This window comes from Anarhichas minor, unplaced genomic scaffold, assembly GCF_050575085.1.
Source record: "Anarhichas minor isolate MPS153535 unplaced genomic scaffold, ASM5057508v1 ptg000021l, whole genome shotgun sequence".
Taxonomy (NCBI): Eukaryota; Metazoa; Chordata; class Actinopteri; order Perciformes; family Anarhichadidae; genus Anarhichas; species Anarhichas minor.
Genome location: NW_027466467.1, coordinates 3552119 through 3580000, shown reverse-complemented (window position 1 = coordinate 3580000; position 27882 = coordinate 3552119). Strand labels below are relative to the sequence as shown.

Here is a 27882-nt window from a genome sequence, read left to right as displayed (position 1 = left end):
GATTTTATCGGAGACCAGCCCACCTCTTTTCTCCTTGGTCTTCCTCGGTATAGGGAACTTCAGAGGCTCCATGGGCATGTATCTCTGGTAGACCGCCACTTGTGGAGCCGAGGTCCTCCTCTCCATCCTCCCGACGACGGAGCTCAGTCTGTCCGGACCAGGAGCGTCTCTGCTGGCTGGGTGCACCACCTCGGTCACCTCGATCACATCGTCGTCTCCAACCTCCGCGGCAGCAGCAGACGACGACGACGACCTCCTCGGCGGTCGAGCCGCCAGGTTGTTGTCGTCCATTGTCGTGTTTGTCAAACCAAACCGACGCGTCTTCTTTATCCTCCCAACCGTCACTGTTTCTTCGGCTAGAGCCCCGTGTTGTCACCGCTGTTACCTCCCGATCCAACACACATCCAGAGGCTCGCGCGCCATGCTCTTCCTGGAGCAGAGGTCTTCTTCACTGAAGATTATAACTGCAGTTAGAAGTTACGTTAAATGTCGCTTTACCGCCATCGTGTGGACGTAATTAGCACCTTCAGCGTCAATGACTTTATTTTGATTTTATTTTTTCGAGGATAAGAAAATAAATAAATACAATGTAAAAATGTTATTAAATCCAAATCCAAATTAATTAAGTTAAATTATGATATAGTAAAGTATCTCCTGATTTTAGTGGTGGAGGAAGTCTTTTACTAATGTAGAAATACAAGTAAAGTACAGCAAGTACAAGTCATCATCGAAGGAATTTATATCTGTGATGATAAATGTTGGGATAGAAAATGTCATTGTGCTGTATAATGTTCTACTGTGACTTTTCTAGTGTGCTTTATTCAATGTTTGACAACCCTTAATGGGATGTCTGCTGTGACCTCCTTCTCCAGGAAGGATCCCAAAAGGAGTGTTTGTGGAATGTTTAGATTAGATCAGTCGTAGATCTTTGATGTAGGGAGTGCAGACAGTAATCACAGAATGTTCAGTTTAGAGGTAGTAAACCACAGGAGGTACAGATTAGGATCTGTCATAAATGTTTTATTTCAGATACTATAGTGAAATGTGTAGATTAGAAACAAACCAGGTGTCTTAGTGAGAAACACACCTTCCCCCCTTCGCTCTTGATGCTCTGACCCTTTAGAAGATGTCACTCTCTCCATCCCACAGACGATACAGGCACTCTGTGTGATGATTGAGTCTTCTCTGCGCAGAGAATAAATACTTTAAGGACACGCTTCTTTCCTCAACCAGTAACCACCCATTCACCAACCGGTTTCTTTTGTAACAATTTATTGATGCTTATGTTTTGAGACAATCCACACATTAGTTGATACCTCAACTAAACATCATCAACAGCATCACAACTATCCCGACGATGGTAACTTATAATATCTAACCGATTGTCTTGACAATGTACAGTAAGTCATATTTCATGTGTGATGTGTAAGCACATATATAACAAACAGACATGCTTGGCTTTGTTCCTACATTCATATACAAATAAACTTAATATACATTCTTTACATACATACAGTACATACACAACAGGCTCCTCCTCCTTCAGGGCTTCTCTGACCGCCATGAAAATACACTGAATATTTCACTCTGCAGCAGCTGCAACTGAAAATACACTAAATATGCGTTTAATGCATTTGGAATGCTTTAAGTAGACGTCATGCTAAAAATACATTACTGTATCGGTAACCGTGTCTCCCATGAATTCCAATAGATGTTCATTCATTCATTAACAAATCGTTGTGAATGTAGACGGATGGGCTAGTAAGTTAGTTGAAACTTTAAAAATCCATCAGAACAGGGTGCACAGCTCTGTTTCTTTTCCAGTGTTTTCAGACATTACAAGTGATTTTAAGACATTATTTAAAGAGTTTTAGAAAACATTGAAAGACCTTCAGAAACAGAACAAGTTAAGAGAATTGCTGAAGAGCAAAGATTCCTTCAACTGAACTTGAAGAATGAAAATCCTCCAAATTACAGATACAAATACACAAGTTTGAGATTATTACTGTTTGATTGGTTTTGGAAAGCTGTAGAAGACTCACGCGTTGGAATTTGACTGACATGTTTATTTTGCCAAAATTCATTAAATCTCCACAACAGAAGTGGTCAATACTGGAATTTCAGTTTCATTCTTTTAAATATTAAATTAATGTTGAGTCATAGTTACAGCTGCAAGCATGATTCATCATCATCAACTCATAGCGCTACCTGAGAATGCTGCTGATATTGTTTACAACAGAACTGTGTTAAAACTCATTAAGTGTCTTTTCTGCTGGTCAATTTAAAACTGTGGGTGGAGCAGTTCGTTTTTTTAAAGGTTCCCTGTGGAGTCAAAAAAGTCACGTGGGGTAACTTTAACAGACCAAACAGTTACTCCATTAATAAAGTGTTGACAGCCTTGTCCAAAGGCAGGTCAAGTGCAAAATATACGTGAGCTAATGTTCGGAAGAAATGAATACAGGATAAAGAAAACTGGGATCAAACAAGCGAGGAAATACTTTCCTTCAAAAGGTAAAACCTCAAGGGAACAAAGTTGGGCTGTGAGGTGATTTCTGGCATATTGACCACAGTTAGAACTGCAGGTCACGTGACAGCCGCTGGCCCAAAAAATACTTAAAACCATAATATAATTTTTCTGAGCATCAGAAACACTCAAGTCGTTGCATTGTTGGACGTTGAGCTATTAGGTCAATAAGTCCCAAGGGGAAAAATATTTTTGCAGTATGTGGCTGGTTTAGCAGGAAGCCATCTTTGAACAGGGTATCCAGTTCTCCTGATACATCCATGCACACTTACAGTCACACGGGGCCAGTGTTCCCGGGGCGCTGTGGTGACCTTTGTGGAGGAAACTCACCAACAGTGAGGATACAGCAAGTACAGAGTTCTGGATCACGTCGGCCAGTGTTTGTCCGACGTCCTATTGACGTGACGTCATCATCAAGTCCCCAATTTGAATTGGCTGCCGGTCCCTCGGTGAGTTTTGTTCGGTTCTAGCATCATCAGCACCGCAGGGAGTCAACCTCGCCGGTGTCCATGACGACCTCTTCCACCTCCTCCATCACCTCCCTCTCCTGCTCCTCTCGACAGGGAGAAGCAGAGGATGGAGGGGAGGCGGGACCGTGAACGGCAACTCCGCTCAGAGTCTCTCCTCCTCCTCCTCCATTATCCATCTTCCATCCTTCTCTGGCTCCTGGCTCTGCACAAATCTTCCCATCCTGTCCTGTCTCCATCTCACCCGTCTCTGTCCCACCGACCGTCTGCCTCATCTCACCGTCCATCCCCGTTTCTCCACCTAACTCCAAACCCGTCTCACCATCGACACCCAAACCTGTCTCCATCTCCCCACCCGCCAAACTCCCCCCGGTGTCTTCACCCAGACCGGGATCTTTGTCTCCCGCCTCTCCTTTTGAACCCAGCCCCGTTTCCATCTCTCCCCGCATCTCCCCCTTTTCATCCTCAAGCCCCGAATCACTGCGCAAGCTCAGACCTGTCTCACCAAGCGACCCTATCTGTCCACCCAGACCCGTCTCCAGACATTGTCCTGTCTGTGGCGGCTGGTCTCCGGTCAGCGCTGCGGCTTCTTTGGCTTGTCTGATGCAGTTGATCCACTGTTGTTTGTTGAAGGCGTCGCTGGCCTGGAAGCAGTGGCTCTGCAGCTGACCGCCTGTCCGGTCCGAAACCCGGAAGAAGTTCTTTGCTGTGAGGAGGAGAGAGAGACAGCAGGAGACATGGATGGTTATTATGGTTACACATCTGTGTTCAACAGGTTGAAATCTATCTTCATTCAGAAAGCCTGAGAATTACTTAAACGTAGTTTTTGAAAAGGATTTTAAAAATGTGTTGAACTGCAACCAAGATATGTACTTAGCAGAACATTTTATAGTGTAAAAAAGTCTGGTTGACATTATAAGGTTCTGTTTCTAAATGATATCAAACAGATCTTTGGAATCAATTTGTTTCAAACCTCAACGTACAAAATCTGAATATGGAATACTGAACGAATGTGATCAAATTAAATGTCAAACCATAAAAACATTCGAAAATTATAAAATACAAATTCATACACAGCTAATTAAAATGTGGTAGCTGCTGACGCAAAACAGCGTGCAATTACAACGCCATTCTTGCTTTTTGCTTTTCATTTTTACGCCATGTAGTCTGTACTGACTGCAATGTAAACACACATATATGCATAATAATGCTGCGCTCAGAGCAAATGATGTAGTATGAAAAGTAAGAAAGCGAGTCAAACAAACGCAGGACTTTCAACCAGGAGATCAGTGTTCATGTCCCAAAGTGTTGAGTCATTTTGAAGTTACATTAGTGATGTTTGTGACGTGTTTTCTGTACTTATGTTACGTTATTTACATTTTACTTAGTTGACATACTTATTTTAAGCCCAACCGTGATGTTTTTCTGAAACCTAACTAAGTGGTTTTGTAACCTGAAACTGAGGACTCCAAACCAGCCTCAGACCAAAGGTACATACAATGTATTTGGGCTGTAGCGTGCACTTTACTGTGTTATAGTATGAAACTGGTTCACAGCATTTGTTTTACAACGAACAACAGAAAAGCGAATGCATGAAAACGGATCCTGATTTCGTCTTGTGTAACGACAAAATAAAATCTGTGTTTTTATATCTGAGGTATCTGAAATGTACTGACTCCGCTCGTTGTTGCTGAAGGCTCCTCTGATGGACCCGCCCACTCTCATCTCTCCGTCTGATAGGTCCTCCAGGTCCAGCTGCCGGATGGGGATTGGCTGGCGGCAGAGCTGGTAGTTGACCGGCTGGTCGTTCGACAAGGCCGACCTGGTGATGACGAGGACGTCCTGGAAGAGGAAGACGTGGAGCTTCTGGAAATAGAGAAAGAGAGAGAGAACAGACGTTCATTTCTCTTCACTGATTCCTTCATCCGGTGTTTTTGTGTATAATTTAGTGTTTTTTGATCCTGTTTGCCTGAAATTCGGTTCATAAAATTGCTAAAATAATCAAATTTAGTAGTAGCAGTTTCTTTGCGGAAAAGTTAAAAGCTGAAAGTAAACTATGTGAACTTAAAAAAAAAGATATATTGTTATTCTGTATATACAGTATATATCACCAGTTATGAGTTATATTTATATGTTATGGACCTTTAAAGAACCCACCCCCACATTACAAAGCACCAGAACACACTACTCAAAGGTAGGAGAGAGAGTGTGAGATATAATATGTTAACATCATTTCAACCCAAAACACAATGTTTAACCTTTGGATTCAGGGACTTCATAGCCCACATGAGTTAAACAGAAGAATGAGAGAGGATATAAACGTATGATAAATACAGTGTATGTATAACAGGGGTTGGGAGATGGTGGTGGGTAATGAACTGAAGGAATCTACTGACGAGTCCTCTGTTGTTCTTCAGCTCTCCGCGGCAGCTGAGGGTCCTGGACCGGGCGATGAGCTCGTCCCTCTGTCCGTCCTCCGTGTACAGCAGACGGTCCTTGTAGTACTGACACTCGGACTCCCCCGTCCGCCTGTTGATGTCCGCCACCACGCTCTGAACCATCAGCATCTGCAGAGCAAACAGACGACATCCGACTCCGTTCAGACGCATTTTATGTCATCATTCATTTTCCGTTTTTAATGAGAATCAACAACCTGTCGATGTATCTGACTGAGCTACGTGCAATTGATGAAACAAGTTGAATTATGCAGAAAGCAGAGAACCCTGGCGCCTCATACAACAAAATAATAAAATAAAAGAAACTACAAAATGTTCGTATTTAATTGATTTTCTTAACACCTACCGCCTCGTCCAGGTGCTGCCGGTCCGGGTGGTCGTTGGCCGTGTGCTTCAGGATCTCCCTCAGCAGCAGCGGGTATTTCACCAGTCGGCTGCGGGGGATGTCCAGGAAGTTCCACAGGTCCAACTTCCTGCTAAAGGGCGACTGGCGACAGCGCTGCAAGAAGTCCTGGACCCGCCGATCCTGCTTCTTCTGGTCCAACAAGGCCTTGGCCTTCACCTGGTTACTGCAGTACGAGGTGTAGGAGGAGAGACAGGGAAGCTGCAGGGACACAGAAACACCCGGTTTATCCACAGCACAGGAGGCAATGAAACATTCATTATTCTCAGGATATCATGTCAAGAGAAACACTCACCCAGTTAGTCAGGAGGTGTCCCACATGTTCTGTGGACCCGTCAGGCTTTCTGGCGTCTCGGAGGCGACTCAGCAGGTCTGAGGAGAGACGGTTTGGAATCATGAAACAATTTAAAAGAGGTAAAGACCCAGAGCAGCACAGAGTTTTTCTATAATCACTAAATTCAAAGCTCCAACCTGATGGCTGAGGTTTTTAGAATTTCAGATCTCAACCTGTGAAAACATTCAGCTAAACAAGCACGAGTCCCATTCGAAGCAATGCTTTTGGTTTGCAATATTGAAAAAGTGGAGAATCTCTCTTTTTCTGAAGAGGCTCACTATTTATCAGGTTAAAGTTCAGTAGGTGTGAACTCATCCAGTCTCCTTGTCTGCACTTTATCTGCAGTGTTGACTTCATGAGCAGAGGGACGCTGGAGGTTTTTCATTCACTTATACAGTCGCCATCTGGTGGCTATTACAGGAACTGCAGCTTTAAGTCCATCTCAGACCTGGAACATAAAGCGCTGCTGCCTTCATCTATCTGTTTTAGTTATAGTGCCTTCGTGTCAATCAGGCGTAGATGTATTTTAAGTTAATGTTCCTCTTGGCTTTCTTCAGACATCCAGAGCTGTGTTCTCACGCGCTGCAACATGTTTCAAAACAGAGGATTTGTAAATATTATTTTGGCGTTGAGGCATTAATAAATATAATGAACCTGAGAGACACTCGTCCCCGCTTCTCACGGTGAATCCACTGATACAGTTTTGCATTAACTTGGAGACGTGTTAAATTGCCATCAGAATAATGTAAAGGTGTGCATGTCTGAAGACACCTGGTGACCTTCCATCAGGTGCAGCCTCCTACCTTCATGCAGGGGTATCAGCGAGTCCAGAGTGCCAAAGATCTGGTTCAGTTCCTGCTCAGTCATGATTGACAGCTTCAGCATCGGGTCATGGTAGGCCTGCAGCACACACACACACACACACACACACATGAGCATACTCTCTGTAGAACAAATATAGCAGGAAAGTCAGTTCCTCAAAGCAAAAATAAAGGTTTTTATTTACCTTCTTAGCCAACTTGAGATCCTCCACCAAGTCCTGCTCGCCCTGAGCCAACTCAAATATAGCCTGCAGAGGAAAACAAGTCTTAGAAATGAGTTTGAGTTATCTGTAAGTGTTAAGAGATGGACGAGTGAGCCTATGCTGGGTTTCTGAAGGAAAGAAATGTGCTATTCTTTAAATATTTTGTTTGTGGTTGTAATGATGTATGTTCTGTATTCATTGTATTTATTATATTTCTCTTGTACATTTTTTTTATCCATTGAGAATAAATACTGAATTTACTAAAAACTAGTCGACAAAAGAAAGAGGATAATGTTGTTCTGTGATAATTTTTATTGGATTTCAACTGATTGTAGTTCTGTAAATAAGGAAACCAGAAAAATCCTCAGATTTTCTGTTGTAAATAAAAACAAAAGTCCTCCAGCAGGCGTGTTTCTCTCACCTCTTGTCGTTTTATCTCTTTGGGGCTCAGAGGCTGCGTCGCTCCCAGTCGGACGTCAAACGTCTCGCTCCAAAGCTTGCTGTCACGCCGCTTGGAGGCCGGGGCCGCTGCCGTGGAAACCCTCGTCGCCGTCATGGAAGAGGAAGGGTTGGAGACCGTCGCCGAGATAACGCGCCTCTTCATGGTGGAGGAGGATGAGGAAGAAGAGGAGGGAGGAGGAGGAAGAGGAGGAGGAGCGGTTCTCTCCGTCTGACTCTCATTACGGAAACTGATGGAGCGCTGCACAGACAGAGAGATGGTTAAATAATACAATAATACATTTTAATAATAAATATAACAGCTAATAAGAAGAGCTAATTTGGCCATCCCATTTATATTTTGTTGTTACGTGACTCACACTTGGCAGGAAACTCAGTTCAAAAAGAAGAACAACTGTGTTAGAAAATATCTAGTTCTGTGGTGATAAAAAACTTCAGGTGAGAGGTTAACTACGACTCCCAAGATGCACCACTGTAGGCAGGTGGAAGCTAAAGTTTTTCTGTGTTCAGAAAATTGATTTAACTATCAGCAGCTTAAATCACTTTGGATTTCGGTGGACATTTAGGATGAAGTCAGCAGCAATAGCGCCGTGTTTCATTCACAAATTCTACAAAAACAGTTCTGATTCTATAACAACAGCTGCCTAGAGTCATGGGTATTGTAGTCTATCAGCTGTCTGCCAGGACAAACAGACGTCAGACACAAAGTGGAAATCCTTAAAACTGGAGGTTATAACATTAACCTATTAGATTATAATATTATTCTGGAAACGTGTCTCTCTTTGTTCACCTGCAGCGTCTGACCAATCCTCTTCAGCTGCGCCGTCTTGACGGGCGGCAGCAGGCCGGCCAGAGACGTCACCCTGGACACGAGTTTACTGCGCTTGGTGCCGGGCTCCTGGAGGAGAGAGCAGAGTCAGACTACGTCAAACTACGACTGCCAGAGGTGATATTAAAACAGACGTTCCGCCGTCTGCAGCTGCCGGAAGGGCCTACAAAGGGCAGTGCAGGTCGGGGTCAAACTCCCCTAAAAAAAGCAAACTACAACCAAGTTAATTTCCCAAAGCGACGTCTTCAAATGACTGTTTTTTCTTCTGACCAACAGTCCAAATGTTTTTAAGGAAGCTTAATGTGGAAAATGTCTTTGATTTCTAGACACAGCATTAAAAAAATTCCCAAATATACAGTTTACAACGTCCTCACAATGGAGGTTAAGATTAGAGGATTGAAACAGTTTTCTGACAATAGACTCATCAATCAGCTGACAAAATGTTTGTGGAACAACTTGCCCACTTTTTAAACAGCGTGTGTGTAGATGGTTCTAGTATGTTTGCGGGAAACTATTATTATTATACTGCAGGTTAAACAATAGTGTGACTCAAAGGCCTCCCCTTTGTGCCACACACGCACACACACATGCACACACACACACGCACACATAGTACACAGGCCTCTGTAATATTAGGGGGAATGGAATTGGGAAAATGCCACCAGGCTGATTGTCCTGGATACAGACTTACAATAAATCAATATGCGTGTGTGTGTGTGTGTGTGTGTGTATGTGTGTGTGTGTGTGTGTGTGTGTGTGTGTGTGTGTGTGTGTGTGTGTACAGTCATCTGACCTACTGGAACACAGGAACCATCAAACTCTGTTTGCATCAACACATTCAGGAACCAGTCGACCAAAAATAAATCGACGTCGGATGTTTTTTGGTTTTTCGTCATCGATCGTTACGGAGTCACAGAAAGATTTTCAGCTTCAAGTTCACGTCCCAAATCTGACAACAGCTTCTCCTCAGTTTTCAATGATTTCACCAAAAAATAAGTAAAGCTGTGACTCTGAAGCCTTTGAAGCTGCTGTTGAAGGTCCGATGAGACTCTAAAATATAAAATGTAAATACCAGTTTAATGTATGTGACACAATTCAGTGTGTTTTCTCTCATTAAGCAGAAGACACTGCTGTATTTATTAAAGATACACATTGTTGTTTTAAAAAGATTTTGGAGGTAAATAAATAATCATGTTTATTTGCTTCACAACAGTGTTATTTCCAAGTTTCCATTGGACATGTTGTGATGGGTGTTTGTGTGTGACGGCGCTTCAGTTGATTCATTCTGACAAAGATCAATTCAGTGCAGTTGGAAAACAACAGACTCATTTTCTAATCACAGCAGGTTTACAGCAGACTGACTCTGTGAAAAAGCTCCCAAAAACATTCAAGTCAAAACGCCGAATCACTTTATCTTATTGATGCTGTTGTGTCATTGCACACAAAGCAATGCAGGATAACAGCATGGCAGGCTGAGAGGGGAACAACAAACCCATGACTTTCAGCCCCAAAACTAAAAGTAAAGTTGCTATTTTGTCACACAAGTCATCAGTGACGTCAAGTTAACGTCAACCACGCTCTTTTCCTAAACCTAACTAAGTAGTTTTGTTGCCTGAACCTACCAAACTTCCTGTGATGCGGATGTTTATTTTAAAAAGACACTATTTAATGAGTTTATATTGACGCGCCATCACTGAGACGTCTGAAACTGATGCTAGAGAGATACGTAGTGTCATAGTTTAAGGCTTAGTGCCATCATTTGATGCATTGGTGTTAGAATGTGTTGCCTGTCAATGCACATCAAACATATTCTAACAATGCAGACATGGATGGGCTATCAATCTATCTATCTATCTGTCTAGCCATCTATCCATCCATCTATCTATCTATCCATCCATCTATCTATCTATCTGTTTATCCATCTATCCATCTATCTATCTATCTGTCTATCCATCTATCCATCTATCTATCTATCCATCCATCTATCTATCTATCTGTTTATCCATCTATCTATCCATCTATCCATCCATCCATCCATCTATCGATCCATCTATCCATCTATCCATCCATCCATCTATCCATCTATCTATCTATCTATCTATCCATCTATCTATCCATCTATCCATCCATCCATCCATCTCGTTCCTTATTCTATGAGCTGACCCGTTCCCAAGGCGTTAGAAACAAAAGTGACACCTGGACAGGAAGAAGAGGACACGAGATGACATAATTGAAGGAGCTCCATAGAAAACCATGTAGTAAACATGACATAAATGTTTGTTTCATGTGTATCTTTTGAGGAAGGTGCCAGTCTCCTCATCGTCCACACAGATCTGATGTTTTTGTCTGTTCAGTGGATGTTTTAGTCAAAGGCTTCATGTACGTCATGATTCGTCAAAGCATTTTTCGTAGCATTTTTATTGCCTTTTGCTTTTATTGATACACCAACTTTTTAACCTCAGCCAAGCGCAAAACATTTTTTTTTTTTATGTGCAAATGAAAACAGATGGTTGGAGAAGTGTGGGACTTAGTGCAGGACTGCTTGAGCAAATGATGAACAGAGCTGAGAGGACACAGAACATCTAAGAGCAGCTTCACATCATGAAAAACAACACGAGGTTTTAGGTATGAGGCCGGCCGCTTTGAGGCCTTCAGCAGATTCTGCTTTTACATCTGTTGTTGTCACGAAGCATTCAAGTGACCTTCTGTGTACATAAAGGAGACATTTATGAAGGAAGTCACTGATAAGAATGTGTTCTACTGAAAACTAACAACAAGAGACAGAGTACTTATTTTTTTCTGTTTCAAAGCTTCAAGCACCACAAACCAAATTCCATTCACCTCCAATGTGTTTGCTTGACAGCAGACATTTTAGTGGCAAACACCTCGCCGGATAAAACCAAAACTATATCTGCATGGCTCGTGACTGTACAGTTCATCACCAGAGCAGCCAGTCAGGGAGGATCTCAAGGAGTAAATAGAACAAACTTTCCAAAAATAATTAGAGAAATCCTTCAGAAAATGCAAGAATATTAACTTTGATCAAAGTGAAACTATCCCAAAAAAGGTCTGATAAGTTTAGCATGAAACAGTATAACCTGAATACTTCAAAAAGATACTTAAGGTTACATTAACTACAAAAAAAATACATAAAAAACAGTATTAGCAGCAGTAGAAGTAGTAGAATATCTCCTCCATCTTACCTCCAACTGTTTCCCCATGTTGCTGTTGTTCCCCTTGACGAACCCCACAGAGCATCTAGACTTGAATTGGTGTACCAGCAGCCAGGAGGGCTTTTGTCCCATCACCATACTGCTCGACACAAAGCCCAGCACAGGATCTGGACCTTTGTCCAGTACCAAGGCAGCGCCCGGAAATATGTTCAAACTGGTCAGAGGTGGTTTAACGCTGGTAAATATCTGATACCAACAAGAGAAGTGACTAGAAAGAGTCTGGCTCTGGTTGATGCAAGAGAGATTGTGAGGCGGCTACAGAAAGTGTGACACTGACAAAATGTGAAGAGCGAGCACGGTACCAGTAGAGCTTCAAGAAGGTGTGAAGAACCCAGAGTCCAAATGGGGTTTAGTGCTGGTTCTAGAAATACTGTACTGGTTAAGAATCCACAAGGAAACTGGAGGGTCTAGAAAGAGTCGGATACAGGTTGTGAGTCCAGAATATGTCTGGTATTCCGTACTTTACAGTGTCCACAAATAATTTGGTAGCAGCAGATCTTCCAGAGTGAACTGCAACTAGAAGAGCATCCACAAAGTCTTTAGGGCTTTTTTGGTATCCAATAAGTGCCTGATACCAGTACAGAGCCCGGAGAGAAACTAGTACCAGTACGTTTTCTTGGTAGTGTCCTGGAAGCGCCTGGTGCCGTCTAGAGGATATCTGGATCCAGCTCGGTACTGGCAGTGTTGAGAAAGAGTCCAGTAAAGGTTTAGTCCTACCAGAGTTCAGACAGTTTAGACCCTCTGGAGCTCTTATTCCAGTTTTCTGTCTGACTTCTCTATTAAATAGTGTTTTAAGCTTCCTCACTCTCAGTGACGGGTGTTCACTCGTCACCTTCCTCCTGAAAATGAATCTCTCTCTCTCTCTCTCTCTCTCTCTCTCTCTCTCTCTCTCTCTCTCTCTCTCTCTGACACACTTACTCACTGGCTCCCTCACCCACTCACTTTACTTCCTTCCTTCCTTCCTCCCTTTTCCCCTGGCTTCTATTTCTTTCATTTATACCGTGAGTATATATTCTAACATTTCTTCATTCCAAACAAATCCCATGAGAAGATAAAACAACGAATGCATCTTATGACAAACCTGTTATATCTTCTTCTTCTTCTACAAATACTCTCTAGAGCACCAAATGTGGATTACTCCGCCGCTGAAAATAGTCCCCAACAAATGCACTATTCCCTCCTGTTTGATAAAAACTACACTAACCAGCTGTTTAAGGAAATTATTGAGTCTTTTTCTTGAAAATAAATAATATATTTGTGAGGTTTAATCTTAAGAGTTTACCACTGAGTGTGGAGCTGAAAGACACGGACAACGTAGGAAAGTCAGAAAAAGTAGAAAGACGTACAAACACGGTTTTGATTTGATGACAATGGGAGAAAAACATAAAACATAATCAGCTTTAACATTTAAGTAGAAGATTAAAAAAATCAATGATAAGTAAAAGCCATGCAATCAATTTTTACTCAAGTACAAGTTAGCAAGTTTTAGTGGCAAAATGTACTTAGGTATCTCAGGTAAAAGTACTTTTACTTTACGAAAGCGTCTTCATGTTGTAGTTAATCAAGCAGCTTAGAGTTAACTATTTTTTACCGTGTTTGATAGTTTAATCTACAACAATGCATCATATTACATGCAGTGAGGAAAAAACTACAATATTTCCCTAAAAACTGTTGTAAAGTTGATGTAAAAAGTACAATATTGTACTTTAAAAAATGCAAAGTAGACACAAACAAAACAAAAATCCCACATAAGGTACAAATATCTCAAATTCTAACTCAAGTATCTTCATTATCATGTGTTATCATCACTTGAATATATACACACTGACATGAGGCTGAATGGAGCAGATACTGGAGCTACTGGTGTCACTGGGGCTGGACTGTTCAGTCAATGTCAATCTGAACTGTAATTACTGAAGAGAGAGAGAGAGAGAGAGAGAGAGAGAGAGAGAGAGAGAGAGAGATAGAGAGAGAGAAGAGAGAGAGAGAGAGAGAGAGAGAGAGAGAGAGAGAGAGAGAGAGTCGCCTGCAGGCAGCCAGAGCTCTGCATGGTTTTACAGCAGTTTTAAAGTCAATTACTGTGTCTACGTTGTGTGTATGATTGTATTCATATATCTGTTTACGGAGCCACACAGTGGGGATGAAAACACTACATGTTAAGTTTAGGTTTGGTAAGAAGAGAGGCGGCCTACATCGGTAAGGGTTCGGGTGGTTATAGAGCTGACACAGTTAGGTGATTATCAATTAACAGTTTCAGTTTCCAGCTGCTTAAATGGAAGTATAATCTGAATATCTTTGGGTTTTGGACTGTTGAGTGGACAAAACGAGGTATATGAAGACAACAAGGGGCTCTGGGAGATTAAAATGGGCATTTTATTCCACTATTTTCTGACATTTTAAAGACAAAACGACGGTTAAGGTTCAGGTCTCCAGGGAATAGAGTCGATGTAATGTCCATTATAATAAGTCGACTAGTTATAGCTTGCTACATGAGAAGCCGAAACAAAGAAAGTTAAACTCACACACACACACATCCTGGATCAGCGCTATGTAATGACGTATCAGAACGTCATGGATATTGTGTATTGTTTTTAGAAATGCTCCTGTGGTTTCCTTTGACCGCTGTGACTGGCATCACTGACCTCTGACCTGACATGAACCCCACCTCGTGTTAATGTTTGAAAGATGCCCTTGAGACGCTGCTCCATTGTCTGTGAATACGACAGCTCGGTCGTGGACGCCCAGAGAGGAACAAAAGTCACTGATCCAAGAACAGATTCCGTTGTCTCTAAGGACTCAGACGAACCCGCCTCATTTCATCTGAACTGTGACACATCAGCTGCATGTACGTACGTTAACGAAATACGTCTTTAAATTCAACAGAGGTTTGGTGAAATATCAACGAATGTGAACAGTATGACCTGCTTTTACTAGGTAATAATGAATATAATATAATAATAAAATATATAATATGAAATACGTAATAACTGTTATTACAGCTGGTTAACAGGCAGCTAGTTTAGTTAGCTGGTTGGCTATGAGTCAACTACAGTAACTAATCCAGACTACTTTCACTCAAAGCTACTTGGAAACCCGCTGGACCCCAAAACCACCTCCGGGTTTGAAAATCATGTTTTTGTTTTTTTAAATCTCCAATAATACACCGTTTATCGAAGCTAGAAGCTGTAACAACAGACATTATGATCAGATTTTCATGTTTCCGTAGGTCCTTGAACACATCACGTGTGACAAACGTCAAAGAAAAGCAACTAAATCTGAGTTTAAACTCGTGTTATTTCATCAAAAACACTTTATTCTACAAATGTTGCCCCAAATAATCCGTTAGCTTGAACCAGATCCTATAAAAACAAAAAGAACACTAAATTCTGCGCTGCTTAGCGAAACTGGGAAACCACGATGGACTCGGTCGAGACCAACGGTCAAATAGTTCAATTTGAAAAATAATGTGGAGGCTTCAAAACTATCTGAGAAAATAAAATAGCCTGCTTTTATTCTGAAGGCCTTATTGTTAAAGGTATAGATAGCAGAAGAAGACAAGTCTTTCCTCACAGTTCAGTAACCACTGCCCTCGGTTTACTGAACCACATCGATAGCTGTTAATCCACCGTGTGACCCTGAGGGCGTCAGTAGAAATGAATCAACCAGTGAAAACTATAACTATAAATCTATAACTCAAACAGGAACCTCCACAGTAAAGGAGACGCAGCTCCAGACGACAGCAGGACCAGGATGACTAGACCATCATCAAAATAGTTGACAGTATATTTATTGTCAATCAGCTTATTGATTAGTAGTTTCAGCTGTACTTGTATGTGCTGCTGGGTAGTTTAATTCATAACAGAACACATCTTATAAGCTCATATTTTTTTAATGTTGACGTTAAAACCAGTTAACGCAGTCTCCATGTCTCCGTAACGGCACAATGTGACTGAGTGAGTAGAATTAGCTCTCAGAGTAGAGTGACTCACTGAGCTGCAGAGTAGAGAACAGTAGAGCAACAATAGAGCGTCGTTTCTTCGGAATAAGACGACGGTGTGTTTGTCACGCTGAGGTGTATCGACGAGGGCTGACATCCTGTGTTAGATGGAGCAGGGAGGGAGACGCCCGGGCTGCTGGCAGAGGGCTAAAAGTCACATGAGGCGGGGGCCCAACATGAGGGTCGAGGGCCCCCCCGGGGTCCGAATATTCAATAATCCACCGTCAGAGCCGCAGATTACAAAGAACAAGAAGTTTAAAAATCACAGTTACTGCCTGGTCTATGCATATCTACTATGAAGTTAGCCTATGGACACATAGCCAGCTGAACACTGTCAAGTTTAATTTAAAACTAGGAAAAAAATCACATTTTAGGAAAATATAGACACCTTTTACATTTGATTTGTCCTTCGTCACATGGATGAAAACTGGGTGTAACTAATACTGTCGCTTGTATGCAGATATTTAAGGTGCTGTTTTATCAACACATTATTTTTTATAAGTAAAAATATATTAATTCATTAACTTCTTTTCTGAATTTCCAGAAATAAATGAGGCGATGGGGTGAAAGGATGTGAATAATATTCAGTTCAAACAAAGCGATTTTGCATATTTTACGATGGGTTGTGGAATATGGACTTGTACATATATATATATATATATATATATATATATATATAAATATATATATATATATAAATAATATAATAATAATAATCTAGTTTTTTGTTGTTGTTGGTAAAAACACCAATTAGCTTTTGTTTAAAACTACATGTGTGTTGTTGCAGCTCAAATGAAAAACGTCTCCTTTTCATGTTCAAAATATTTTGAATCGAAACATTATGAGATTAAAGTTGTAAATCCTAGAAAGATGTTTAGTAATATTATAAGAAATATGTTGTAATTTTACAAGAATGCGAACAGTATCAGAGAAATGACACCGTTTCAAGTATTAAAGGTACGCTATGGTGTTTTTGACCACTTTTGGATTAACATGTTTGTGATGTAAATAGAGCAGGTTTCAAACTTTTTAAAAAGCTACTGTTTCACGAGGAAAGAAACGCATTCAACGCGATCCACACAATGCGTAACACTGAATGTAAACAGGGAAACTCCACAGAGCAGCTTTAAGTCTTTATCAAAAACAAACAGAGTGCCGTTAGCGGTGACCTATCGTGACTGAATATGGACCAGAAACACAACGGAGAGGTTAGTTTAGAGCTGGACTTACGTTGATGTCCAGACTGCAGAGACTGAGGGAGTCTGCATCTCTGCTGGCCTGCTTCCTCTTCTTCTGCAACACAAAAACACATCACGTTAGTCAGAAGCATTGATACATTCTGTCTGTGTCACCGTCTTCAACAGCTCCACTACGTTATATCTTCACACTGAATCAAACGACTCTAATATAATGTGAAGGTTTAGTTTGTAGTGACAAAACACCAAACCTGCAGCTCTTTGCAGCTCTTAGCTCACTGCTTTGGTTACAGATGGGTTAGTTTGCAGCTTATTATTACTCAAATATCCACAGTGACAGTATTCACTGTTTTACCTTCCAGAAGATCTCGTAGATCTCCTCTCAATCACTTCCTAAAACCCATTTTTACAGACTGGCTTTTATGTGATGTCGTTGCTTTACTGCTCTATTTTATTATTGATAATATTATTTTATTTTACTAAATTACTTTATTTTACTAAATTATTGTTATTTTACTAACTTATTGTTATTTTACTAACTTATTGTTTTTTTACTAAATTATTTATTTTATTTATTATTATAAGTGAAGAAGGAAATGTAGGAATGGCAAAAGGTCCAAATGAAAAACATGTTCTCTTTCAATAATGTCTTAAATTCATTGTTTTATCTAGTTTTGCACAACAGCAATATTTTATGATCTCATGTTCAAAGTAAAAGGAGACGGACAAAATAGACAAAATAGAAGTACCACGACTTGAAAACTAAAGTGCTAAGTAATGTATTTCTTAAAACTTTGCAAGAGTCGCAAGATAAATCAGAGGGATGACAAAATAATTAATAAGGAAAGTAAAAAATATACATATTTCTGAAAAACAAATTAAGTTTATTTGTCTCTAAACTTTTTTCTTGTGAATTATTGGATAGATTCAGAAGAAACACAAGAATAAAACTTTCTCTTTGTTTGAACTGGTCGACATGAACCAGTGACGAGAGTTTAATGAACCAGAATGTAGCTCACAGTAAACAGTGAAGAGCTTTAAGAGAAGAATACAATGGAAGTCACTGAAGAAGTGGTGATGATGATGATGATGATGACAAAAAACAATTTCTGTGTGCTGCCATGACAACCAAACACAGGAAGTAAACAAACAAACACTTAATGAGAAAGACGGGTCACTGAGGGTAAAGAGGAGGAGGAGGAGGAGGGGGAGGAGGATGATGAGAAGATGAGGAAATGAGGAAAGGGAGGACAAGGGGAGGAGGATAGGAAAGAGGAAAGGGGAGGGGGGAAAGGAGGGCGGAGAGGAAAGGAACAAAGTAAGACACTAGGTTTAAAGAGATGAGGGAAGGAAAAAAAGAAGGGAGGAAAGAGGAGACATTTAGAGGAGAGAAGAGGAAAGGAGAGAAGAGGAGAGGGGAGGGAAGGGGAGGAGACAAGCAGAGAAGAAGAGGAGGGAAAAGAGAAAGAAAAAAATGGAGACATTGAGAGGGGGGAAACAAGGAAAGGAGACAAGGAAAGAAAAGGGGGAGACAATAGGAGGAGGAAAGGGAGGATGTGACAAGGAGATGAGATGATGAGAGGAGAAGAAGGTGACAATATGATGAGATGAAGAGAGGCGAGGGGTGGAGGAGGTGACGGGGAGAGGGGACGATGAGAGGAGAAGGAGGTGACAATATGAGGAGATGAAGAGAGGCGAGGGGTGGAGACAAGGAGAGGAGGAGGTGACGGGGAGAGGAGACAATGAGAGGAGAAAGAGGTGACAATGCGAGGAGATGAAGAGAGGCGAGGGGTGGAGACAAGGAGAGGAGGAGGTGACAATATGAGGAGATGAAGAGAGGCGAGGGGTGGAGGAGGTGACGGGGAGAGGAGACGATGAGAGGAGAAGAAGGTGACAATGTGAGGAGATGAAGAGAGGCGAGGGGTGGAGACAAGGAGAGGAGGAGGTGACAATATGAGGAGATGAAGAGAGGCGAGGGGTGGAGACAAGGCGAGGAGGAGGTGACAATATGAGGAGATGAAGAGAGGCGAGGGGTGGAGACAAGGAGAGGAGGAGGTGACGGGGAGAGGGGACGATGAGAGGAGAAAGAGGTGACAATGTGAGGAGATGAAGAGAGGCGAGGGTTGGAGACAAAGAGAGGAGGAGGTGACAGGGAGAGGAGACGATGAGAGGAGAAGGAGGTGACAAGCAGAGGAGACAAGGAGAGGAGACGAGGATGTTGGGATCAGTGCAGCAGAGTTTAACAATAGCAGGAAGTCTGCTGTTTGTTCAGTATTGTGTTGAGACTTTGTTGTCGACGTTATGTAACCTGGCAGACTTTACCTTTCACTCACTGTTGGTATGGAAACCAAGGAGGAGGGAGGAGTCTGTTCCTCCAGTCCATATAAGGTCATTCCTCTAAACATTACAGCGACCTGTCACCTGACTGAAACAAGTCTCAGTCAGCTGTAGTTTAAATATTACAGCGATCATCGGTGTTTAAAATGACCAGAAATCATTTCAAAAGGCGACTTATTGCGAGTATTAAGAAATAGTTTAATATTATTACTGCTGTCATGCAGAGAGATGAGAAGACTGATCTCAGGTCTCTACGTCAAATACCACACATCGACCAGCAGACAGTTAGCTTAGCTTAGCATAAAGACTGGAAACAGGGCTAAACTGCTAGCCTGGCTCGGTGCAACAGTCACAAAATTCATGTTAATGTGTTTAAAATAAATAGTTTTAACGTTTTAATGTTAAAAAACATGAGCATATAGTTTGGTATTCAAATTAGTTTCATATGAATTTGTTTATTATAGCTTTGGGTTGTATTAGATTCCTATATCATAGAGATTGTCATGTACCACCCCACCTTTAACCAGGTAATGTACTTTATGAAGTTTATTAAGAACACATGTTACATGTACAAGTACATGTACATTAAGGTGAAGAACATCCGTCTACATGAAAGAAACCAAACCACCGTACAGAAAACCCTGGTGGATTGTTACTGACTACATGTACTCAAGTACCACAAGCCTACTTAAGTACAAATTTGATATACTTTACTTGAGTATTTGTATTTTATGAAACTCCTACTAAACATATGATTTTATAGAATATAATGCAACATATACATTAATACACCAGTAATATTAATCCACATTCACACATCCAGTGTGTATTTTTTACTTTAAATACTTGAAGTACACCTTTGCTAATACTTACATACTTTTACTCTTTGTGTTTTTAATGTAAGTACCTCTAATGACGTAAAGGACTTAAAACATGGATGCAGGCTTTTGCATGGAGCTGACGATGACATGTGTCACGTTGCCAAGAACGTGGCCGCCTCAAAAACACTTTGTGAGTATTTCTAAAACTTTTAGAAAATGTTGTGATATTTGAAACACAAAGCAACAAACACAAAGTGTGACAACAGCACGGCGGTTCTGCAGGATTTGTGTGGTCGACCTGTAACGTGTCGGAGAACCCTCACAGATCCCTGACAGCTCATCGTTGAATGAAAGGCATTCTGGGATACGTTAGATTTCACTCACCCGATAGTAAACAAACAGACAGCAGCCCATCATCAAGATCTGCTCCTCACACACATTCAAGTGTCAGTTTACTCTCTCTGCAAACCGCTGCTCCTCTTCCTCCAATCTCTTCTTCTCCTCCAATCTCTTCTTCTCCTCCTCCTCCTCTTCCTCCAGGCCACTTTGCTTTTACCCCAAAGTCACATCAGCTCTTTTCTCCTCCTCGTTGGGCATCTGTGATCACTTCTCCTCCTTGCTATTCTTTTTGATGCCTCTCTCCTCGTCCTTCACAGTCACATCGCTGCACTCTTCTTTCTTCTTCTTCTTTCCTTTTTCTGAACTTCACACTTCTTCTTCTTCTCTCTTTTCTCCTGCTCCTCAGTCACAATATAAACCTCCTCAGCTTCACCACCTCTCTGAGTGGATCTACAGACCCTCAGGAACAGGAACCCTTCACAATGTGTGTGTGTGTGTGTGTGTGTGTGTCCACTCAGTTCCCATTGGACAAACAGGAAGTGGCGGTCGTCGGGGGGGAAACCGGCCGTCTATAATTAGGAGCTGCAGGAGACACGGAGACACCGGCAGTAGAGACACTGACACACAAAGGACCCTAACTCTGGTTTATAAAATTATATATAAATATATAAAATATTACATATACTGTATATATATAAACATATATATATATATATACTGTATATATATACTTTTACTTGTAGCTGAGTATTTGTATATTGTGGTATTAATACTTTTACTTCAGTAAAAGATCTGAGTACTTCTTCCACCGCTGGTAAACATGAATTAAACAAATGACAAAGACATTTGAATATCGCATTATGCTCTCCATTGTTATGTGATATTAGAGCCATAATCATCCTTAATTATCTGTAATGAAGTCACCTCCTTGTGCATTATGTCTTAATTAAGTGTACGGTTGGTACGATGCAGAGAATAATGGTTCTTACCCCTCTCAGGGACCAGCTGTCAGGAGAGAGCAGAGAGAAGGAGGAAGTTTTCTTCTGCAGCTTCGACCTGAAGGAAGAGGGAAGGAAGGAAACATGAAGGGAGGAAGGAGAGAAGGAAAGACGATTAATTAGTGCTCACTGTTCCTAAACTCTACAGAGCAACTTTTATGAGCAACTTAGGTGTTCAAGGACCACCGCACAACTTCACTGGACTCACACACAAACATCAAGACATTTAATAAGATTTATATTCAAATAAATAACAATTGTTTTGATGAAATGCTGTTAAAAGAAAGATTTTAAAAATCACAATACAAAAATCTAAAAGGATACAAGAACAAACCACGAGCCTCCATGTTTGCTAATATTTTTCCCCATGAAACATTCTGGTTTTCATATATAAATTCAACTTTATTATAATTTATTATTACGGTTGTGTGAAAACAATATAGAATAGATAATGACATCCTAACCTTTATGATTTGTGTAACTTTTACATTTCGTTAGACTGCTGTCGCCTCATTTTATCTGAGGACTGTGGATCCGTCAGTAGAAATGATGAGCGATCGATAACTCATTCGTTGTACATATACGGGCATAAACGTTTTCTATTAAGATCAAAATCCATCCTTTAAGGTCCTTCTGTATCAGTTAGCAAACAATCCGTTCGTCATATTTTTAAATCAGTGTAGTTTAGATTTGTGCAGAGCTCACCCTGGTGGCATCGGTTGGCCAGTACATGTAAACCATAAACACACTTACAGGTCTATTGTTATTACCTGAAAGCTTTATTTTATTTCAAGGGTTTGTTTTGAACATCAATGCAGAGAAAGAAGCAGACGGAGAGGAACAATTATCAGCATTATTTATTCATTCATTCTCTTTTCTTCCTCATATATCTATTGTAATATTGTATATTCTACATGCTGTAATCACATCTGTAATCACATCTGTAACCACCTTTTCATTCATTCAGTTACTTTAACGAACAGCTGAAGAGGGTTAGTCTGAGGCTTGTTCCTCAACATGACCCGCCCTTGTGAGAACATTCAAGTTGTGCAACGCCTCTCAGTTTAAAATCTATTTCTTTCAAAAACAGAGAGAGACACAGAGACAGAGACAGAGACAGAGAGAGAGACGGAGACAGAGACAGAGAGAGAGTCTTTGCTATCTCAAGACATTGCTCTAGTTTAACCGGTGCAACCTGATTTAGTAAATCACTAGTTTGAAACTAGCAACACAGTCCTGACATGTTTACTGTCCTCAGTCACTGAAACTACAGGAGACACACACACACACACACACACACACACACACACACACACACACACACACCTAAGGCCTTCTATAGAGTTCACCGTGCTGCATTGTAGGGTCATGTAAGTCCACCATATAAAGCATTACACATGCTAACACATGCTAACAGAACGTCAGCGCTATATTTTTTTGAACCAACCTGAAACCAAACAGAAACGTGTTCTGCATTTGTATCTGATCAAAGCGCCCTGTGTGTGTGTTTGTGTAAGTGTGTGTGTGGGTGTGTGTGTGAGTCTGTACATTACAAGTGTTTTAATATGTGTGACTCATTCATTCCTGGGAGTTGCAGTGCTTTTTCCAATAGCACAAATCATCGCACCCTGGATGCACGCACACCCACACATACACACACACACACGCACACGCACACTTGTACGCCCTTATAATCCAGATCAGAGGTGTGTTTGGCTGCAGGCTCCTGCTTCTCTCTTGTTGAATCCCCCCCCGTCATCTGTTTCTAATCTCTCAGTAAACACTCAGCTTTAGGACTCAAACTGGGTGTTTGGTGTTCAGAGTGAGGACAAGAAGTTCTTGTGAAGAACCCAAAGTTATACACTTTCACTCAATCACACATAAACCGTCCTGCTGCCACAAATACTCCCTAAAGCACCAAATGTGGATTAATCCGCCGCTGAAAATAGTCCCCAAACAAATGCACTATTTCCTCCCGATTGAGTGACGTATCTACTGAACCTACTGAGCCCTTTTTAAAAACTATATATTTGTAAATGTGTACATAGATTTGTATCTTCAATAGGAACCAATGGACAAAGCTCCAGAACCTGCCAGTAAGTGGACCTTGGTTCTTGGTGCAATGAGTCTATCAGGCTCTTATGATAGCGTCGTCTCACCCACCAGGCAGGTGGGATGACGACGCTTCCTGCAGAGGAAAAAGCTGAACATGTTGTGATGAGGAAACAGCAGAGGAAACTCTGACCAGCTGATCTCAGGTCAGACCTTACAAACCTCAGCTCACAACTGAACCTGCTCCAGCGAACTTCAATCACGTTTATTTATTAAATAACATCATTTTAATTCTAATTTGGTTAATTTTGTAAAATTTTCAAGCAAATAGTTGGTGCTGAAATAATTTTTTTTTTTTTTATATATTTATCATTTATGTCATTCGTGTCAAGGAAATGTGACGATGTTCTGCTTTTCTTTGTATCTTTTTAAACTGCATATATTTGTGTTTGTTAACACTTGTGCTGATTGACATAGTTTCTTAGACCAAAATGTTTTTTCCAATACTTTACTTTGAGAAAAACTTTGAGACAAAGTTTGTTTTTTCACCGCAAACCTGTTTTTTTCCTTCCATTTAACAGAACGTTTTCTAAACACAAGCAAGAATTTTGCCTAAAAAGAATAAATGTTAAAAAGGCCGAGCTTGCATCTGATCCATCACATCAAATGTATTTTTTATAGATGAATAATTATATTAAATCCTCCAGTAAGGGACCGCTAAATACAAAGCAATGAACTGATCGAAACTGTTATTCTCAAACACACACACACACACACACACACACACACACACACACACACACACACACACACCTCCTGGAACCAGCAGGGCCGCATTCTGCTGGTACAAACGTGACGATTACAGCATCAGAACAATGCAGCAGAACCACATTCCTTCCAGAGAGCAACACCGACTGCATCAAGTCCCCTCGTCTGTTATTGTGACTGTATGTTAGCATTCATATGTATATTAGCATTCATATGTATATTAGCATTCATATGTATATTAGTTATGAGACACGTTACTTCAGGTTTTATGATAAACGTTGGGACTTTATTCTGTTTATTGTAAATTCAAAACCCCATTAATCCACAATGTTTACCTCTGAGATAAGGGAGGAGAAGTGGAAAGTAGCACAACATGGAAATAATCATGTAAAGTACAAGTACCTTATATGTATACGTATAAGTACAATACTTGAGTAAATGTACTTATTTACATTATTGGTAATAAAGATAATATAGTTATAAAAAAGTGAGTTTAAAAATATTTTGTTTGCTTCATTTGTGTAAACATGGAATTTATTGAAAGTTAAGATATTAGTAATAAATGTTTAATTAGATCAAGTTTTAGTTTGTATAAATTCAACCATTAAATTGATCTGAATGTACACAAACCTTAAAGGGAAATAGTAATTGAGGTTACATAATACATTTTAGTATACTGAACATGGTTTTAGTGTAAACTTTACTCAAAATAGTTGAGGTAAAACTATGAATATAAATCAACTGAAAAATTGAGTAAAGTCAATTTAAAAAATATATCTGGATTTAGATAAATGTATTTCATGCAACCACTTACCGAAATAAAATTAAGTAAATCCAGCAAAACATTTTCAGTGTATGAACAATAAATCAAATCTTTACTTCGCCTCTTTTAGCTCCCTCTTTTGTTGTTTTTGTTGTTTTTTATTTTTGGCACATTTGGTGTTTACTATTTAAATTAAAGCTGTTCACTATCTGCTCAGCACCAAACAACGGACTCACACTGCTAGAGAACATCTGGAGAACATCGTGGAGCATTTAGCCGCTTAAAAGACAGATGTTCCCCTCAGGAGTTGGAGACCAAAAACAGAGCTAAAAGAGATGGTTTAAGTACATTTACTCAAGTACTGAACCTAAGTGCAATTTTGACATACTTTAATTTAATTTTATGCTACTTTACACTTCTACTCCACTACATTTATTTGATATAAAATGAAATGTGATGCTGTACTATATTACTAATCCCAGCAATACACACAATATCTAAAACTGTTTTTACTCACTTTAAATTTTACTTTGGTAAAATTTATAATTCAAGAATTTTACTTGTCATGGATTTTTTTTCTTTCCCCGCTTTCTTCTTTATTTTTTAAAAATAAAACAGAACAAATCAGGAAATCAACACATATAGTCAAATTAAACAACGATTGTCTTGGAATATTGTCCCAACATAATCACATCTCCTTATTAAGAAAGAGAAAAATAAAAATAAAACTTATACTATTTAAGGTTTTTAGTTAAAGTAGCAATACCACAGTGTGGAGATACTCTGTTTAAATCAAAAGTCATTAAAATTGTAAAAGCACAAAAGTATTTGTGGCAAAATGAACTTAAAAGTACAAAAAGCTTATAGTACTCACTATATGCAGAATGACCAATATCAGAATCATTTCTTATAATAGTTAACGCATTAATGAGTTCATCACTTTAATGTTGCTTTAATTTGTATCATCAATCTGAAATCAAAGTAACAAAATGTATCAAATAAATGTAAAAAAGTTCAGTATTTATCTCTGAGCTGTAGTGGAGAACATAGAAATACCCAAGTAAAGAACAAGTACCTTTAAAAAAAGATTGTACTGTAGTAAAGTACTTGAGGAAATATATTGAGGTACTTTCACCACTGCTTACTTCTTCCACCATTGTTAGTATCATCGAGCAAAAAACATCAAATAAACATAATTTTCCACACAAAGCTGCCATGATGATGATGGTGTGTGTGTGTGTGTGTGTGTGTGTGTGTGTGTGTGTGTGTGTGTGAGTGTGTGTGAGTGCAGTCTATAAGTCACTCTCAGGCAAACTTGTGACTCACAGGGCACTGAGGACAGCAATACAAACCTATTTTTTTCTTCTTCTCTCTCTCTGTCTCTCTTTGTCTCTCTCTCTCTCTCTTTAAAACACAGTACGTTTCAGGGTCTCTCGACCAGACTTCTTGAACTTCTCCACACAGCTTTTATAAAGCAACAGACAGACCGCCTGTCTGTCCACCTCACATTCTTCTTCTTCTCTCACACTTTAGTAAACCACTGAAGCTTCTCACCTTGAACCCCGTTGACATCCATCACCTGTCTGCATCGAGCTGCAGCTCCTCCCGACGACCACAGACAGAACCACAATCAAAGTATTATTATTTTTAAACAAACATTGAAATCAAACTGTTTCCGGCTGCTGTCAAGTTTCCGGTGTGACAAAAACAAACTTTTCCTCTTTTATAATAAGTCTAAAGTCAAACTTGAGTCCGATTACATTGAAGCTGAACAACAAACTGAGAGTCGATGTGAAGATTCTTTCAAGCGAGGGATCTCTCTCTTCCGGTGGCGCCTTCAAAATAAGAGCCATTAAATTGACTGATAATTTTTAGGGGTTAAAACATAACAGTGGTGTAAAGTTACCAAGTGCATTACTCAAATACTGTACTTAAGTACAGTTTTTAAAGTAGACTAGTTTACTTAAGTGATTCCATTCTCTGCTGCTCCTACTTATGCTGATGCAATACATTTTAGAGGTGATTATGGTCTACTTTTTGCTGACATATTTAAAAATTCTAGTGCCAATACAATACCTAGATTGTGGAACCAATAACAATTTATACATTACTTAATTAAGAAATATAATCATGATTATTTTCATTTAACAAAAGAAGTTCTCAAAGGTTCTCTACACTTATTGTAAGTCGCTTTGGATAAAAGCGTCTGCTAAATGACTGTAATGTAATGTGATGTAAAGGTCTAAATAAACTAAATACAGGCTAAAATTGACAAAAACTGATTATCAGTGCTACGGACACATTTCAGTCTGCAACAAAAGACTCAAGGTTAGGTTAGTAGAATACATTCCTATACAAACTAAACAATTAATAACGAAAAATAATGAATAGATACTGAATTATTAGTCGCAGCCTGACTCTGAACAGTGACATGGCCTGGGCTTTTATTTTGAAGGTAGACCTGTGCAGGCTGTCTGTGAGTTTTAGAGGCTTCTGTTGTTTTAAGCGTTGACGCTTCGCAGCTCTCACACTATAGAGCTGTCTGCTGCCTTAATGTCAGTGAATGAAGAAACTAAAACTTGTTCGTCAGCTTGAAGCAAATGAGAGATGACAACCAGCCGTAAAGCAGTATAGCTCATTGTGGAGTATTTCGTCATGTATTTGTATTGTACTCAAGTATTTGTCCTTCTTGTTACCTGATAAAATACTTTGCGACAGCTTTGTAACTTGCATCAAATAGATATTCGTTTTTGCCACGTGTTGTGTTTTTTGTTTGTTTTATTAATCTGGTTTAAGTTACTGCAAAATAAACTGTTTATTATTTTAATCACAAACTCTTAACAGTCAAATATTGAGCGAAAAAGATGAAAAGACAAACATTT

At 40.0% G+C, this 27882-nt stretch overlaps 2 protein-coding genes across 10 annotated transcripts in view; both read right to left on the bottom strand.

Moving 5' to 3' along the window:
• Positions 1 to 443, bottom strand: part of tasora (transcription activation suppressor a) — a 35067-nt gene extending 34624 nt beyond the window's left edge. For all 9 annotated transcript variants that reach the window (XR_012955726.1, XR_012955721.1, XR_012955725.1 and 6 more), the window contains exon 1: positions 24 to 443. Coding sequence is in view for 3 of the 9 variants with exons in the window: in XM_076095570.1 (XP_075951685.1) it covers positions 24 to 291 (268 nt within the window). In the remaining 6 variants the exon portion in view is untranslated. The remainder of the gene's footprint in view (positions 1 to 23) is intronic.
• A 2556-nt stretch (positions 444 to 2999) lies between these two features.
• arhgef3 (Rho guanine nucleotide exchange factor (GEF) 3) lies at positions 3000 to 26589 on the bottom strand. Its single transcript, XM_076096080.1, has 13 exons — positions 26555 to 26589; positions 21409 to 21475; positions 16957 to 17019; positions 8458 to 8565; positions 7630 to 7908; positions 7191 to 7253; positions 6988 to 7084; positions 6146 to 6222; positions 5794 to 6051; positions 5388 to 5558; positions 4668 to 4857; positions 3272 to 3697; positions 3000 to 3154 (listed from the first exon to the last, which is right to left on the bottom strand). Exons 1-13 carry the CDS (start codon positions 26587 to 26589, stop codon positions 3000 to 3002), a joined length of 1989 nt encoding a protein of 662 aa, XP_075952195.1.
• Positions 26590 to 27882: the final 1293 nt, after the last annotated feature.